The sequence below is a fragment of the Chiroxiphia lanceolata genome, chromosome 1, assembly GCF_009829145.1.
Source record: "Chiroxiphia lanceolata isolate bChiLan1 chromosome 1, bChiLan1.pri, whole genome shotgun sequence".
In the NCBI taxonomy this organism is placed as follows: Eukaryota; Metazoa; Chordata; class Aves; order Passeriformes; family Pipridae; genus Chiroxiphia; species Chiroxiphia lanceolata.
In genome coordinates this window covers 103693396-103712307 of record NC_045637.1, presented here as the reverse complement: position 1 = coordinate 103712307, position 18912 = coordinate 103693396, and the positions used below count along the sequence as shown (strand labels likewise).

The following is an 18912-nucleotide window of genomic DNA, read 5'->3' as shown; positions in this document are numbered from 1 at the left end:
GTATTAAGGAGAGCTCGGGGTTTTGAGGATGGAAGAAAGAAGGCTCAGCTCAGTTAAATATTCAGACAATGGAAAAAGGAAGCAGGGAAAATCTGACAACCCTTAGTTGATAGTTGATAGTTTGGTTTGTGTTACTGTCAATAACTACCACTATGGCCTGGTGGTATCAGCTCTGGTGGTGGTGTGAAATAGCAGCTCTGGGCCTTGTTGAAGTGACTGTCTGTTCATGTTCCAAGTTCTTATACTTCTCCCCACAGGAAAACTATGACTGTGCTTCAGAGAGGGCAGCATAAAACGTTTGCTGTAGCAATGGTTTTTGTTTGCTAAAAAAACACAAAAACCTCAAGTATGGTCTACCTGCAGCTTTAAGGGGATTCCTTGATGAGAAGCTATTTTACCTTGCTCCTTCCAGGACACGGCTGGACAGGAGAAACCCTCTTTGCTCAAGAGTTTGCTCAGTAGTTCTGCTGATCTGTACCTTCTGCCAGGCTGCAGGCAGTGCAAGTACTCAGCACATTCTTTGCTTACTGTAATGTAAATCTCCTTTCTTAATGTTCTTTTTAAACAAAGTTAGCACCTCTAGTAGTAGACTTCGGTAGTGGTGATAAGAGCACTGACTTTATATCCCTTGCTTAAAGCCATTAAGGCAAGTCAAGATTTTGTAGAATCTGTTCTTAGCAGGATCAGCCGTCTTTTCCATCTAAGTAAATCATGGCACTGTAGTTCTAGCAGTCTCTGGACAGTAAGTTAGTATTTTTCTTGCCTTGTCATTATTTAAACTACTCCCCTTGCTTTGACAGGCTTTGTAGTAGAAGACTAGGTCTTAATTTTGCTGGCAGTTTCTTTGTAAAATGGCTCAATGCTGTAGCAGAAAATGGCTTTTTTGTGTCAGTGGTAACTGAAGGCTAATATTTCAGGCATGAAAGAGTAGAAGGGAGAGATGGCTTGACAGCAGGCTGAAAACCCTTCTGAAAAAAAGCCTTCTCTCAGGGAGACATCAGGCTCTGCAATTTCCAGGCAGTGTGGAGGGAAACACATTACAGAATCCTAAACGACCTAAAGATGGTCAAAAATGGTGATCCTTGATACCAGCCTCCAGCTGAAATGCCACATAAGTGAAGAGCAGAACAAAGCAGTGCCTGAACCTTGTTTTGTGCTGGGTATAACCCAGCTGACACTGCTCCCTAGAAGATACAAAATCCCTAACCTGGGATGACCGGACACTAGAGTGATAGGAGGTTATGCACATCTTTAGCCTTAAAAGGCCCATTACAAGAACTTAAAGGCACCATTTGGGCAGTTTGCAGCTCTTCTCAGGGGATTCAACAACTGGATGCTGCATAGAGTTCTGTTTGCATTGAATAGCAGCGAACTCTTTAATGTGTGGAACAGGACTGAGCAAAGTAAATGGAAAACTATACATAATGAATGCTGCTATGCAAGCTGTTACCTCAGTAGCAAGAATTTCCATGGTTTTTTTTAGGCAGGTGTATACTAGCAATCTGCTGTTTGATCATGTTTGCCACCAAAACACTTAGCACAAGAAGCGTGCACAGCTACCAGCTGTCAAGAATTTGCATGTTCTTAACGCGTACCATGAAGCATCTTTTGCCTGCTTCTGTTCTTGTTTGTGTCCCAATAATTTACTAATTGCCGTAGCTCTGCCTTACAGCGACACCTGCTGCTGCGGTCAGGCTTGGCAGAAAGCTGGTTCTTGGCTCAGAGGTGGCAATTTCTGCTCCCCAGGTGACTGCGAGAAGCTTTGCTAGAATATAGTCAAGTTCACTATCTTCTTCCTGATTCTGGTGTTATCGCAAAAGAAAAGAAACGTCCCTCAGGCCAGCAGTTGGAACACACATGGTGTACACGTGCCAGTCCCAAACTTAATGCCCATGAAGCTTTTTGCACAAATTGTGTTGGTCAACTTCAAAACTGATACAGAACACACTGTAAATTACACATCAATCAGCGATAGAAAATTAAGGTGTATGTTTGGAAAAGTACTTGAATTGGAGTAATTATATGGTTAAAGCCTGGATTTTGCTGAAGTACTTGCTAACCATGGTCTTGATCCATTAGTGGGGAGATTGATCCATAACTGAGGGGCTTGATTCCTGATCTGTCTTTGATAACCTCTGTAATTCAGATCTGAAACTGTTTGTGGCTTATACCGGAGGCAGATTTTATCAGATAGGGTGACTTCCCTCACTTTCCCTTATAAATCCCTGTTAGAGCTCATTTCTTCCGTATCCTAACAAGAAATTGGAAGGTTAGGGCCAGCTGGAGGATGTTCAAGTTGATCCATAAGTGTGAATGAAAGGTGGATGGAAACCAGTGATCCCACATCTTAAACTGAAAAGCAAAAGTTGACATGAGGTTGGGTGCCTTGGAAAATCATGTCACTAAAGTACAGATGTGTTTGAATATAAACGTAACTCTGATTCCCCATTTCTTCCTCCCTCCAAGCTGGTGTAGGGCTCATTTTCTTAGGATTCAGGTAGTCAAATGGAAAGACTGAATCAAGAGAGATCCTGGAAGGGGGCTGCTTGTGTTTTGTTCAGAAAGATATACATCTGTCAGTTGCAATCTTTTGTTCTTTCCTCAGGCAGATTTCCCAATAGTTTGGTCAAGGATTGAACAAGAGTAATTGGACTGGACATACTAACTTTAGGATATGGTCTCACAGGTATGCCACAAATCAAATGAGTTTGTGCAAAAAAATTAACAGAATTGCTGCTGGCTAGGAACTGAAAATTCACCAGGAGAGAAACTTTAGTGATATTCTCTTAGATGAGAGATTTTGTTAGTTTATAGTTCAGTGAAATATATTTTTCAGTGTCAAAATAGATAACTTATTTCAGTAATAGAAAAATAACATTGTTTTTTCCAGCATGAAAGTAATCCTACCAGGGATACACATACTGTACCATGCTAATATAATTCTACTTTAATATGAAGTAGAAATTTAATATTATTCCTGAGATGTTACTATTGCATTATCAGAAATGAATTTCAGCAAGAGCAAAATGACTGATGTTCCAAACAATATTATTAAAGTTTGCAGCAAGTCTCTTATAGACTGCAATAATAATTTAAAGGTTACCTTTAATTATTTGTTGTGTGTTGGGCTTTGGGTTTATTTTTATGTATGGTTAATTTTAATTATTTCCTCTTGTACAAGCCTTTCTTTCTTAGTATTCTTATTTTTTAAAAGAACAGTGGATTGATGGTTCTCTTATTTAGGTTTGTTTGTTTATTGTTCCAAATGCATATTGCATTGTTTTACTGTTGAATGGATGGTGTCATTCCTCTTTAGAAGAGGAAAGACTAGGAATGCCCTGGTGAATTCAGTTGTGTTAGGAAGTGAATGTTCTGTTAAACATTGCATGCTCTTTTTGCTGTGTGAGGAAATGCACCACTCATGCTTGAGAAGAAAAGAGATATAATTTGATTTCCTATCTGTCCCCATTCTTTACTATCAAAACAAGACAGATACCTCCCTGAGGGCAGCTGGTTGTTTCCTTCCCCTGCAAAGGCTTTCTCAGCAGTTGTGGTGGCTGGGAGAGTGGCATCAGTGGTGCCTCAGTGTGACTCTTTGCTGCTGGAAGAAGGCAGCATCTTTGCACCAGGTATAATATAGTGTGCAATTCCCTTCTCTCCAATGGTATGAGAGCTGTTCGGACAGAGAGAGCTATAGCACTGCTGTATCTGCAGCTCCCTGGGCACATACACTCTCCCCAAGACCTGTTTGCCTCCATCCTGTGCCTGCCCAGAGAGTGATATGAACTTTGAGAAACTGCTGGCATGGGAACGTCTTGGCTCAGTCATCTCATCCTTGGTAGAGTGGCAGGACAATGCATGAAGTTATTGCATGTCAGGAGAAATAGCATAACTGCTCGCCTTTTATTCCTGCTTATTTTGTGAGAACCTGTCCTCTCTGTTTTCTGATTTTTGTTTTTACAAAACCACAGAAAGTCCATGCTTGTCTGGTTACACTTTTAACTTTGCTCTCACAATTGCTAAATTTTAAGTAGAGTAAAATAATTGTGTGGGTCATAAAGCAGACCCTGAAATAGGAGGTATGGAGAAGGAGAGATGAAATGGTGGGGTGTGTGGGAGGAAGAAGGAGTCTGACACAGGGTATTTGTGTTGCTGTGAGTTGATGAGATATTGTGTGCATTTGGAAGCCAGACTAGATGAAATGTCAAAGAGGGAGATAGTAGGGATCAAGATAGATGGTGAACAGAGAAAGAGAAAAGATATATGGCATTATGACTTGAGCTGTTACAGGTGCCTTGTGTTTGGATAGAGTGCTAAATGTGGTTTGAATCCCGATACTTGAGGAGTAGAACTCTCTGCTCAGCACAGGTGGCTTCACTGAAGTCACAGACCTCAGGGGATGAGGACCAGCTACATGCAGAAACCTCTCAAATTATGGCTGAAAAGCAAATACTATTTTATGTTCCTCCAGATAAGCCTTTTAAAATTGTGGAAGTTAGGAGTGGGACTAATCACATAAAGGAAAATTTAACCTACTTCTGTTAGTCACAGCTATTGATTATGATTTGCTAAAAGAGCAACAACCTCAAATGTTTCTGAGACTGGAAAGCTAGCTGTTAAAGGAAATTTCTGAAACTTTTTTCTCTGGCAAGGGACTATTGATTGGCTGAACTGTGATTTGATAGTCAATTTGACCTGTGAACAAGCACCAGGATATCTAGTTCTTTCTCTTTTTTTTTAACGTTAGTTTAGTTAATAAAGATGCAATTTGGTCATCCTTTAATCTTTCACAGAGAAATCATTACATCAGTAAGCAAAAACTCCCTCCAAACTGCAAAACCCATTAGAAGTTCTGGTGTCTGTACCAAGCAGACAGCAAGGCCTTATACAGATCTCTCTCTTCACTGGCAAAACTGTGCTTGTTGCCTTTATGGTACAGAAGTGCCTCTGTAGCATCTGGTGAACCAGAGATTCAGAGATGTCTTTCCAGGTCTGCATGACAGTGAATGTCGTGTGTGAAATCAGAGCGTTGCTGTTCGTTGCTAGGGAGAACAGTCCCCCAGTGTTGGATGTTTAAATCCGCATACAGATACCTGCCTTAGATGTTTAGTCATGTATTATCACACCACGAGTAAGAGAAATCCTTTCATCAAACCTCTTAACAGAGACAATCCTGCTTTAAATACATTTTGCTGAAGTGCTCTGGTAGAACTTGACCTCGAGTGTCTTAGCTAATGCAGGACCAACACAGTTGTTTGGAAGTAAACCAGTAAAAAGCAGTGAGGAGATAAATATTTTAGATGAAACTCTTTTCTTACACACACTAATATGTGCTTGTTGTGGAGTTGTATTTTTTAATTTTGTTTTGTTTTTTTCGATGTGGAATGGTTGGTTGTTTGATTGTTTTTAACTCTCTAATGTTTGACATTTAAGGCTCAGGCCTGGGAATTCCCCTGTATGTTTATCAAGGGGTGCTATCAGAGGCATGGTCAAAAATGGATGAGCAGGAGGTGAGAAAACTGGTTATCGGGGGAAGACAGGAGTTCTTTTAGAACAGGGAGATCAGAGCAAGGTGAAAAGGTTGACTTCTGTATAATTCTTGTGCTTCAAAGCCCAATAGATAATGACACTGTAGGCTCCAAGGGCTCACGAAAGATGAAATTCAGGTTAAACAAGTAGAAGGTTTTTCTTATCATTTTACTAGCTCTTTGCTACCAATACTGATTTAAACAAGGCCAAGTGCAGGAACTCACTGCTTTAAATTAAAATGCTTCAGATTAGTACACACTAATCTGAAGTATCCAGCACATCTGGCAGATAGGGTAGCGTGGGATCAGTGCAGTGATTCAAATCACATTTCAACATCCTGTCTTCTAATATTTTTTGTTCCTGATAATGAACTATTTAGTATGGACAGAGCTTGTAAATTAAATAGAATATTGATATTCTTTTTGGCCAACACTTGACTGATTTAAAAACGAATATATTAGCTATACTTAGGACATTTTTTTCTCTCACCCCTATAAAACATGTTTCTATGGAAATTTTAGCAGGGTGATAATTTCCAATTTACTATCAACATTACAATGAAACACTTGTTATATTAAGATTTGCAGTTCTTTGGTGTTTTTTTTTTTCCATTGAACTATTTTGAGAACAAAGAGCAACAGATACAATATGTAATGTATCTGTGTCTTGGGGTTTTTCTTGTTTGTTTCACAGGCAATGTGTTCTTAAAGAACACCTTCAGAATAAGCTCAAGGCTTTATTTATTGAATGCACGTGTTTCATCTACAAGGGAGAAATGGTCCCAAAGAAGAGGCCAATATTTTTGGTCAATAAGGATTAAATGGTTTGGCTTATGCTCAAAGGATGGCAAAATGTTTCCATATTAGCATTAATTTAAAAGGGGATATAATACAGTTAGATAGGAGGTAATTTAAACAAAACAAAGAATTCGTACCTGGTTTCCGTGAATTCACTTCTGAACTTCAGACTTCAATATCTTCTAAAGTCTAGTCTCTCTCCTTCGAAATGAAAAAAAACCAAAAGACCAAAATGAGAGGGAAAAGTTCTTTAATTTTTCACTTTTAGGGCTATTTATCTTTGTAACACATGGAAATTGAACGCCTGGAGCAGTAATTCTGCAGCATTTTGATAAAAATCATGTGCAATGTACTGATCTTCTTTGTAACTGGAAATTAGATATGGACAAATTGGCTACTAAGGATAGTTTTTGAATAGTCCAGAAGCTTGCAGGTTTTTCTAAAACACTGAACAGTCCCAAATTAGGGGGCTGGAGTTTCCCCTGAGCCTCTACTTTTCCGTTCACTCTAAACCTCTCTCCCTTTATGAAGCCTTAGGAATCTGCCATAGTGCTGTTTCAGAGGTAGAAGATAAGAGCTGTTTCTACTTAATGTAAAGATCTATAAATTAATTACCTGTTTGCAGCCTTGCTATGAGGAGAGTTGTCACACGAAAGTTTATTCCCCCTGAGAGCATACTCTTGGTTTTGTACAGTAAACTCTAGACTGCTTCCTACAAATATTTTTACTTGGAAACTTAATCCTAAAGCTCTTTTATAGCTGTAATAAGGAGAGGTTTTGAAATCAATGCACTCGTTTCTTCATCACTTTTATGAATTGGGAAACTACTGCTATGCCATCTTCATTCATAACTGGACTACGTATAGATGTTGATTTTTTTTTTTCATGGATGACACAGTATTGATTTTGCATTTGTATTATGTAAGAGAATTGAGATGAGAAATCCCATTTTGCACTCAGAATTACAGTTTCTAGTCTAGTTTGTAGATGCCTGTCCAAATATGCTTTATTTGTGTCTTGTCATGATTTGATGTATCATTTCATCAAGATAACTAAGACCTTTCCAAAAATTATTGATGGTGTGAGTGTTTCTTTTGAAAATGTTAACTCACACATTCTATATTATTTTAAGAATTGAAAATATCATATTTTGGTTTTTTCTACTATTTTATCAAATATTAATGAAAGAAATGTGTTTTAGAAAATTATACCATAGACCTGATTTTTATATCAGTATGCCAGCTTATACTAGGTGACATTCTTTCTTGACTGTTGGAAAATTTAGCTAAAAGAAAGTGCCTAACGAATATTTTTTCAATTTTAGATTTATTTTGTGTAGGAAGATGTTGGATCAAGATTAGTCTTGATGCAGGTAGCTAAAACTCTTCTTCTCCTAAGAGGAGCCATATGTTGTACTATAAATATTGAATTCAGGTTCTTCCATGGAACTCTATTAAAGTACCAGTACTAGAGTAATAGCAATGCAAATCCACTGCTTCGTCGAAACCTTTCTGGTTTAGACTGGTGCAAACACCTGCGCATATGTACAAGTAGCTATTCCAAATATGAAAAAAAGTAGGTCAGATCGAGTCTTGTAATTTTATATTTCCAGTTTCTTCAAGAATTTTCCATTGCAGCTTACCACTACCCAAATCTGGGAGTTAGAAGACTGGAAAAAATGTGGGGGTCAGTCAGATACAAAAGGGTGAAACTGTCATAAATTAAATAACGATGGTTTGGGGGTTTTTTTGACCATTTCTCCTGATGGTATTTTTAATAGTTTACTGTTATGATTGTTTGGTTGAAAATCTATTGAAGAATTTACCTATTGGGAGTAGGGAAAATTATCTATATGCAAGAGTATGCACCATGTACAGAGGATAGCTGTATATTGAAAGAAAATAGAAAAAATTAGAAAATAAATGTTATGTGGAAATCTCTTCTGGGCTGCTAAGGTGCTGTGTGTATTTTAGTACCATGAGAATTAATATATTTTGTGCAATTTAAAATAAGTGTATGATTAATTTTTTGATGAGTTGCCGGCTACTGCAAATCCAATTTATGCAAACAAAATTTGAAATATAAATGCATTAGCTGAAAATATTTAATCATAGACATGAATATGAACTTATCATGCTCATTGCTTTACACTTGCAGGTTGGCTTAAATTATTAATGCATATTGTTGAGTGGAAGCAAAAGAGACAGTAACACTGACTCTGGCTGTGGTGAGGACTGCAGTCTTGCTGGTGGTCACTAGTAGTAGGAGATTATTTCTCCTTCTTTGCTGTTTTAGCACAGCTGACCACCCTTTCCAAATGTTGCCTCCCCGCTTGCCCATGTCCTGCACATTGTGGGATAGGGAGCAGTGATTTCATGCAGGCTGTCATTGCTGATGCAGTCCCAGATCAAAAAAAAAAAAGCTTTTTTTTTTCCCCTCTTTACTGTCTGATCCTTTGTGCAAGCGTGGATGTTTTACGGCTAATAAAGGTGCTTGGATTTTTTAGTCATCTTTTTTTCCCTATAGGAATAGAGTCAACTTATTATTGAAATTTGTCTGATAACAACGCTGACCAGCAATTAAAAATTGCAGGCAGTTGGAGTATTCCATCATGTTTGTAGCTGTTTATTTTCCTTCTGTCAGAAATCAATGCTGCAGCAATGGAAAATAGGAAATGAAGAATTAAAAAGTTGCATTCAAAGCTTGAAGCCAATGGAGCTTACACTGAATTATTAAACAATATAATTTTAAAACTTCAGAAGTAATATTAATGTTGAAGCCTCTGCATTTCATTTGATACTCAGGTAATGGATGCAGAGCAAGCTAGCTGCACACTCTTTCAGTTACTTTACCTTCAATTGTATTTCCATATACATGTCATATTGTGCATTTCCCCCCTTCTTTTCCTTCTTCTTCTTCTTTCCTTTCTTTTTTTTTTTTTTGGTGTGTGCTCTAATCGGTGTTTTTTTACTGTCACCTAGTGATAAAAGATGTGTGCTCAGGTCAAAAAGAAAAGATGATTAAATGTTACATTATTGCCTCAGCTGTCATTTTTCAAACAAAAAGCAATAAAAAAAGGAGAAAATGAAAAGAATAAACTTCTTCCTGATTCTTCCCCCTAGTGGCATCAAGCCACGTGGCCTTGTCATGAAAAGGTCACTTAGATTTTAGCTGAAATGATGACAGCACATGCTTTGTTTTACATTTGAGCTCTCTCCTCCTGGTTTTCTCTGTGACACAGCACGGGGCTGTTCCGCTTGTGGAGCCTGTTACAGCAATGGGTTTAAGGCAACATAGTGAGTACCAGAGCTCCCGGGTTTGACAGAATGGGAGAAGAATGACGGGAAAGAGAAAATCATATCCTAAGTGAGACTTGTAGGAATATTAAATCTAACACCTGACAAAAGATTACTCCAAACCCAGCAGCCTTGCATATGAATCATTGTAATGAACTCTGCATGGAAGTGCTCCTGATGACAGTCCAGAAACTCAGTCTGGTGAAATCACAGTTGCTCTCCTGCCTCTGTCTCTGACAGCATATTACTCCTACTATACTTACTAATACTCAAAGTTTTTTGCTTGCAATCATGTTTTTTGGTACTTAAGAATGTGGGTTTTAAAGGGTTGATCTGTTCTGTTTATTAATTTTTTCCAAAGTGAGCATTGAGATACAAATGTTTTTAGGATTTTCTTTTAAAGTAAGATTTTGTTTTGATGACTGTGTAACAGTTTTTGGCTAAAATTCATTGGTGGGTTTTGTCTGTGGGAAAAATTGTTTAATCTTTCTTGTGTTTCATTTCTGAGTGAAGCTTTTAGAGAGACATCGTTATCTATGTGGCTTTTGCTCAATATTGAATCAATGCACTGAAAAAAGAATAGTGTTTCTAATTCATTCTCACATTGGTTTCTTCCTTGTCTTCTCATATTTAATTGCTTAATGAATTCTGCCTCTGCTTGGCTGAGATCTCTATGACATTTACAGCTCAAGGCAGCGTGATTAAAGAAGCTTTATAGGAAATATATAATTACCTTCTTAGAAGTACAGTTGTTTTCCCTCTGAAATCCATAGTCCAGTCCATATGGAAGCAGACTGCCAGCTCCAGAGTTGGTGATGCATTTACTTCAAGACTACTGGGTATCTCTGTTCTTTGTGTGATACAGATGGTTTAGTAGTCAGGTATGAGACATCTGTAGCTGCTGTATCTTTCTTGGGTACACAGAAAAATTAAGAATAGCAACCACTGTTTTCTTTGCAGGATCTGTAAAACTAAAACTTGTTCTGGGCTGGAAGTATGCATGAAAAATTGTGAATTTCCAGTGGTAGAAAAAGAGTGAAAAAAGAGGAATCTTGGGTGAAATTCCTAAGAATGGGTTCTATCCTAGGAAGTGCTGAGTAGTATTACAGAAGGCTGACTCCTCTTGCTACTGCTGATTATAGCAGCATGAATATGCACCTGTAGCAGCAGCTTAGAAAGCATCTGTAAATCTCTTTAATTTCATTTGAAACCACAGAATATCCTGAGAGTGGGTGACATTCTTTATTGTGCTTATTTAAAGCCCTGTGCACTGCTACAAATTTAAAATCCCTGTGACATGAGCTGCATCTTTTCAGTTTTAGACAAATTAAGGTGTGATGGTGCATCCCACTCCCCCAATCCTCAGGCCTGCTCTGTGATCTCAGAAATTCTTGACAAGATTTAACCAAAGCAGCTGAGCCACAAAGCATCCCTTGACCAACTGGGCCATGAGGTACTTCCTGATCGTACCAGGAAATCTTGCATGGTAAAGGTGGGAACAACCAGAAGCATCAGCTGCCCTACTGCTGTGGGTTAAAAAGGGTTTTCCTCTGGAGTTGGAAGGCGGTTAATCCCAGGGGATGGTGTTCTTGGTGTAGAGCCAGTCAGAAGCTACAATTCGCCCCTGTGAAATGAACATATTACAACAGACTGGAAACGGAGACAGATTACATAGTTGGAAGAGAGGCAGCCATGGCTTGAGACACCATGTGTTAGAGCTGAGGGGCCAGGGAGCCCCGCTGGGGGCCAAGGCCCTCAGCCCTGGCTGGGGCTGCAGAAACCCAGCGCAGCATTAAAACTGGACCGGGTGCCGTGGCCAAAAGGCTGAGGGGAGTTTTCTCCACTGTGAGCGGGCAGCAGAAGAACGGCGGCAGAGACAGCACTGAGTAGAGAGCTGAAAGCCAAGAAGATAACCGGGAAACAGCAAATATGCCACATGGCCAGGCTGAGACGCAGAGGTGTCCGACAGAGAGAGAGAGAGAGAACCAAGCCTCAGCAGAGACTGCTTGGGGTGAGACTGAATTACTTCCCCAAAACCCTTGAGACCCCTTTTGGAAGGAGGGGGTGGGCTTCTATTTGAAGGGAGTTCCAAAATGCAGCAGCAGCTAGAGAGAGAGAGGAGCCGAAAGCTCAGAGACGTCCTGGAGCTGGATCAGGACGGCCAGAAGGAATGTGGGGGAAGTGGCCTTCCTTCCCCCCCTGCCACGTTGGCAGCTTGAGATGGAACAAAGGAGCACCATTAGAATACTTGGGGCAAAAAAACTGAACCGAGAGCCCTAAACGTTCTGACTCAGGGGGAATTTGACCCCCTGAGGAAGGGACTTTCATGGCATGCCTTTCACCCCGTGATATGACCATGGTAAGGTGAGTTTTGTCCCTGCTTTGCAACCCACGGGAGAGAGACCTTTGGTTGGAGCCAAAGGGCTGAAAGGGGTGAGAGAAAAAACCCTGCGTTGTAATGAAGAGGGAGAGAGAGATTTTCCAACTACGACGGAGTGAATCTGCTGCTTGGAAGAGAAGAGATTGCGCTGCCCTGAAAGTGATTTTCTTCTTTCCTTCTGAACTATTATTTGGAGGGAAAGGAGAGATTTGATCTATGTAAATATATTGCTTTACCATAAGAGAGATAGTTAGAATTGTTGTCTATAAATGTATTGTAGTATTTATTGTGTTAGTAATAAACTTTGATATAAATTCCCCATGCTAGTTGATGTATTATGTCTGAAAACCCCTCTCACATTGAGGCAAAGTGTGGGGGACTTAGAAATTGGATTTTTGGGGAGTCATAGCACGACACTAACCAAGGTTGGAAACAAAGGATAAGCAATTACATTTTGTAGCTTTGCTAAACCGTATACCTGAATCATAATGCAAGTGTAATGATACCATTATTACTGCACTTTGGGAAACAAGCCCTGTAGTTACCTACTTGGATTGTTGCCAGGATGGAAACCTATTGATGACCAAAGTCAATCATCTTATGACCCTATAAGCACTGGTCCTAAGTGAAGCCCTTTGAGTGGTCCTGGACCACAGTGGGCTGTGGGACACCTCGGAGATGTCAAGTCTGAAGTTTGCAATATTTGAAGGATTGTCACTGATACCCCCAGCCTGCCCCATCTCCACGCTTCTCGAGGTCCAGCTCTTGCCTGTTGGGAAGCACAAAGGGGTTTGATGTGAGCATTTCACTGTACTCAAGGGGAATTTTTGATAGGTACCTTTACGCAAATAGAAATAGGTGTACGCATCGGTTTACCTGTGTGCATGTGAATTGATTATGGTATGAATGTTATGATCTCACATCTATGGTTAAGTCTTTGTTATAATTGTAGTGAACCCTATTGAATTGCTTTGTAAATGTTAAAGTAGTCAGTTATTAAGTGCTCTTAAACCCTTTTGCACCCTTATCTTTGCATCTATATCCTTTGCACCTTTACCCCCTTTCGCACTCCCGGATTCTGTGTAAATGATTTTAAATTGCTTCTTATTTGACCTTCCCTCCTTGGATGCTTTAATCTGTGTAGTAAGTAATAGAGTGAACCTTGCCATTGAACTCTCCAAAGTCATATTTTCACAAATTCACATTAAACCCTGCCTTCACCAATACCTTTGACCGTGTTTCTTTAAGCAGCCAAACCACTCTTTTGCAACATAAGAATAGACCTAACTAAATAGTTAAAAAGCTTCTTTGCGAGACCGGTGTCCAAATCACCAGTGGGTGGTTTGCTATTTTCTGGTAAGAGCTGCAGCTGACCAGAAGAGGGATGTCTGCAGTTCACTGTACTTGATGTATAATAGCAGTTGCATACAGTCCTGATAACACAGGTGGAAACACATGGATAGGAGGGAGTAGTTTGAGATGCAGTTAGATCACCTAGCTAGCAATCTGCAGCTGTATAAAGCCATGAGTTTGCTAAATTTATTTTTGCAGTTTCTAAAGGACAAAGGAGAAAACGAGAAAGCACATAAATACAGATTATGCATTTTGTTGTCGATAACCACTATTTTTTTTAAGTAACGCTGGGACAAAAATGTGTTGGCCCAATGTATCAAGCAGACCAAGCAGTTTTCTGCATACCTCCCATATATATCATGTATGTATTACTACCAGCACTCCAAGTCATTAATTAAGCGGAATTCTCTTATGTGTAGATTATACTGGCAGGTTAATTATGGTTACCAGGCTACTGAATCAATAAAAGAATAAAGGAAACAGATTGCATACCTAGAAGAAGTTGTGTAAAATTAGAAATGGAACAGAGGGGATATACTAAGGCTGTTTAAGGAGAGATGTCATAAATTTGAATTTAGGCAAAAAAACATGGGTTGATTTCAAAATCCATTTTAAAAAAAAAAACAAAACCAAAATATTTTCAATGCTAATTGCAAGGAATAATAGAATAGGAATAATAATAGGACTAATAAGATTATGCTTTTCTTCCTCAGGTATTGCTGTAGTGTATAAACATATTCCCTTTTTATGCCCTCATCTTACATAGTCTGCTAGAGATGCATCTGTTCTGTGGAGTCTTTCCCCCTGCCTGAATTTACAGGGCTATTGAGTATGGTAATATACTTCCTTCTTTTCTGGAAAAAGCATCAGGACTAGTTAGCTTAGAGCCAAGACCTTCTTTTTTTGTGTTTGATATGTTATTCATATCCTGTCTCACAGGGACAGGAAGTATTTGCCAAAGGGATAAATATCAATATAATTGTTTCCCTTATTTTTGTTGTGTTATGATAATTTTTGTAACAACTAATAATTAGCCCTAAAATTGGTGCTTCAGCTTCAGTCACTGAAGGGTTCACTGGTTCATAGCAGAAGATGCACCATTTAAAATTAAGACCATTGCTCAGAGAGACTTTGGTTTCTTCGTCCATGTTGCCTGTGAGAAACTCTTAGATATCACAGGCTGATAATATGCTCTTGATGTAACTTTTCCTTGGCATAGGTGGAGATGAGGGCTCTTGCTGTAATTTCAGACACTACTGGACTTAACATATGCTGCTCCCATTAACTTGGGAAGTAGTTATTGTCAGTGGCATTGAGGTCCCCCTTCTGTACAATGAAACAGCTGATTTTTCAGTTATGTCTCCATGCCCTAGTTCACTGAATAACACAGGAATTACATCAGAAAGGAATTTGATAGATAGAAAAGGGGGTACTTTGGCAGATGGAGCTATTTCTGAGGAGTAGATCTTAACATAGAATATTCAGGTTGGAAAGGTGATACTTTGTGGTAATGCCAAGGAGTGCAGATTCGCACACTGAGCCAGGGCTGCAGTGCACTTGCACCCTTGTCCTCTTAGCATTGTCTCTTCTAATAACAAAAGCATGAAGCAGTACCTTGGGGCTCTCCAGCTGAGCTGGGCGGCTAAGAGCACGGGCCTCCTCTGCTTCTAGTTGTGCTGGTTAAAAAGGCTATTGCTCCGAGTTGCATATCACAGCATCTTATCTGATGGTGTTGGTCCTCCTCACCCCTCAGAGCTCAGTGAGCTACTTGAATGACCATTCCTTAGTCTGTCTCAGCTCACACAGGCAGGGTTAACTAAAAGCCTTCAGATAATGTCTTTGGTGACTTAGTTCTTTCTGACATTACATAAGCTAGAGAGTACTTCAATGTGTAGCCCACCTGGCAAATCTGAGGGGTCTCCAATAATGGGATGACAACCTTTGAGCCAGAAGAGAAGGTAAGTGCAAGACCCTCTATGTTCTGACTGACCGCTTAAGTTATTCTTCACTCTACAAGCCCCACCATCCACTTTGGTCACCCTGAAGATAACTTGGTTTTGACCCATGTGACCATTAGCACTTCATCCCTCTGTGTCACTTTCCAACTTTTCTTTTTCTTTTTTTTTTTTCCCATCTATTTAATTGTAGACATCTTGGAAGAAGGTGTCTCTGTTTTCAGGATGCCAAGCCAAGCAAAACAAAGCCCAGATCCTGTTCAGGTCCTTCAGCTTCTGCTGAAATAATTAATGAGGTTTTGTATGAGCTGTTGCAAAGTGCCTAGAGACTGCTAGATTTGCCTACACAGTTGCTGAGATGCACCTTGGCCACATAGTTGTTTGTTAAGCAATTTTGCCTCTAATATAAAAGGCATTGTGTAAAATCAGTTCCTGTTATCTTTTCATGGAGAATCTCCATCCAAACTTTAGCTTAGAATTGCTATCTCCTTAAACGCTTTCAGATAATAATGATACAAGTTCTTCCAGTTAGTATATGTCATTACTTTTTATAAAGCAAAGCTTTGTTCCTAGCTGTAGAAATATTGTGATTTACTGGCCTCTGGCCAATCTGTTAATTACCTACTAGTTCCAAAACCCCTGGGGTTCCAGTGTAAGTTATTAACTTGCTGGTAAAGGATAAGCACCTCATAGTTTCTCTAAATAACTTGACAATGCTGCAGAAGTTTAATTTTTGTATTTTTTTTTTCTTATAAATAAGAATAAATATGTGGGGGGCAGCTTTAAAGTGCAGTTATATAAGGCTACTCTTGATCTGAGATATCAAATAGTAGCCACATATCTATGTGTACTACGTACAAGTGTCACAGACCTGTTACTTAGGTACCTTCATGTTTTTGGGAGAATTTCAGCAGTTTTCAATGTACCAGACTGATTGAAGACTGGTTTGTTTTATAATGCTTAGTTTGGTTTGGGTTTTTTGGTCATGTTGTTTTAAAATAGTAAGATCAGATGAAGAGATCTTAGGCCAGGCTTCACTTGTGGTAAGTCTATTGAGAGAATTTGCAATAGTTAAAGGCAGTCTGGCTGTCTTAAAGTAATTGAGACAGATAATAGACTCTTTAATCTCTTTTTCTGTATCTCGTCCTGTCTTTTTTTTTTTTTTTTTAAAGGTTGTAAACCACTTATTTTTTTTTTAAATGTGGGATAATAAATATAAAACTCACTGTTCTCAGAAGGAAAAGGCTGGGACTGTCCTTGGCCTGGGAAGCATCCTTTAGGAAGCTTATGTACCTGAAGTTAGAAAATATTTTTTCTACAGCCCTCTTACAGTTTTGGATATAAAAAGTGTCTCAACTGATTAATTGCTTTTGTAGCTCACGGGGAGAGATTTTGTAATTGCCTAGGTCCTAGGCCTTGCTTAGATGCCTTCTATCTGCTAAATAAGCCGATAGACAGGATAACTAATTCAAGGACAGGTGTTACAGACTCTTCTTGCAATGGGCCATTAATATATTCGGTGTGAGCTGAACTCCCTGAGATAACTTAACAAATATGCCCAGGATAAAGAAAGTACATCAACCCATTTTTAGCTGTAAGCTCAAGTGAGAGGAGAAATTAAAATCATCCCATCAAACACAGCAGGCAAAAATGGTGTTCTTGTGTTGTTTGTATTCATAAGGATGGATAAGGAACCTGCCTGAAGCAGTGAATCACCATGGTAAATGGCTGGCCAGCTACCATAATTTAGAAATGATCTCACCTAATGAAATTTGCCAGGATCAAATCTGCTTGACCTTATCTCATTAATACGGGTTTGGAGGGAGGCTGGAAGGAGTAGAAGTAGGATAAGGAAACGGAGGGGAGCATGGTCTGTACAAGAAGGCTGAGAGTAGTAGGGCTTGACATAGTGGGTACCATAATACTATGGGCAAGAGAGAGCAGGGATCCCTAGAGCAGAGCAGTGCTAGAAGCAATACAGAGGAGTACAGTGCTCATTCTCCTGCCCTGGTACTGCATGGTGGATATACCCATACAGAACATTCCCCATGGTGGGAGTTCCGCAGTCACATAAGAAAGAGTGACTTGAGAGTAGATATAGAGGTGAACTTGGTTGTCCCAGTTTGTATAGGCTGTCTAAGTTGATGGCTAAGTTGATGGCTAAGCTAGGGGGAGGGCTGGATTGCCCACCTAATGCACACCAAAAGGAAAGATAATGGGTTTGTATCACTTCTGAGAGGTGGTTCTGACTGAGAAATAAACACCAAAGGAAAGTGGCTTTAGCTGAAAATTGGATTCTCAGCAGCAAGAAGTGCCTGATCTGATTGTTTGTACCTTTTCCCCCAAAACTTTGGCAGGCTGTTTTCTTTGTCTCTCCTCTTTTTCCCTTTTCTCTCCTCCAGCCCCTGGCCCTGGCCCTGTGACTTTCAGCCCTCTCAGAACTAGCAGTCAGTCTCTCTTTGCCAGGAAGGAACACTCTGCTCTACTGTGGAAGCGACAGTTCCTTTTATCTTGTGTGCGGTGGTTATCTGACTTGAGCATCTCAGAGCAAAACTGATAAAGACTGCTAAGACAAGATGGTCATTTTCAATCCTTAAGAGCTTATCAGGTTTTAAAAATCTCACGAAAGAGCTATGTGTTAGTTAAATGATGATTAATGGGGATACTTATGAATAAAATATACCAATTTATTTGATTTTGTAATAATAGCATTAGACTTGTCTCTTTTCTCTGTCTTAAGTCTATAAACAAAGGGATCACAAGAGAACAGCATGTCTGTGCTTGTTTAAATCAGCTGTAATTAGTGGCACATGCCCTTTGAGGTCCCCAAGTTAGGTGGAATCACTGCAAATTATTGTGATTTTGTATCAGGATAGTTCAAGATATTAAAGCCAAGACCTAACCCACCTACTTTATATCAGATGATTCAAACAGTCTGTGGAACAATATAGAAACTGTAACAGAGTTACCATTTTTGTGTCATAGGAAGGGAAAAAAAGAGAAAATGGGTATTGTCATGATGAACTCTTGGTTGTGTGTTGTTGGGTCTTTTCTCAGTTGTTATGCAGGTTGTTATAGAGCCACCATTGTGAACCTTCTGTCTGGATGAGGAGGTAGTTAGGTTTCCAGTGTAAGTTCCCACTTCGTGACAAATACATGCCCATAGACGGAGGATGGGCCCTTTCAGGTTTTGAATACTAGCCCCTCATGTAGTCTAAGCTGGCTGGGCAGTAGGTTAGGATAGATAGAAATAAGCGATTTGCAAGTACAGTGTCACAGGCAGATGAACATTGGCACTAGTCTGATAAAAACAGGGGAAGCAGTCATATGTATAAGAAGCTAAAAGCCGTATGAGATCTCAGGTTTATTCCCCATGCTGCCATGAACAATTGAGTTTATACAGCATTGTCAATAATGAAGTAACTGGTTGTGTTTTGTTTTTTTTTATAATGCAAATGCACTGATGTTCTCTTTCTTCTCTTGCAGCTGCCCTGAGAGCTTGTGCTGATGGAGGTGCCAATCGTCTCTACCACATCACGGAAGGGAGCCAGGAAAGGTATGTTAGCAATACACTAGAAGTCATTGAAGTAATCTTCTCAATG

General features: G+C 39.5%; 1 protein-coding gene across 8 annotated transcripts in view; it reads left to right on the top strand.

The window, feature by feature from the left end:
* Positions 1 to 18912, top strand: part of TPK1 (thiamin pyrophosphokinase 1) — a 300163-nt gene that overhangs the window by 94990 nt on the left and 186261 nt on the right. For 6 of the 8 annotated variants that reach the window (XM_032700141.1, XM_032700088.1, XM_032700132.1 and 3 more), the window contains one exon: positions 18797 to 18866. In XM_032700141.1, coding sequence (XP_032556032.1) covers positions 18797 to 18866 — 70 coding nt within the window. Of the gene's footprint in view, positions 1 to 11322; positions 11634 to 18796; positions 18867 to 18912 lie in introns of those variants that run through there. The other 2 variants (XM_032700123.1, XM_032700150.1) reach the window with 2 other exon arrangements.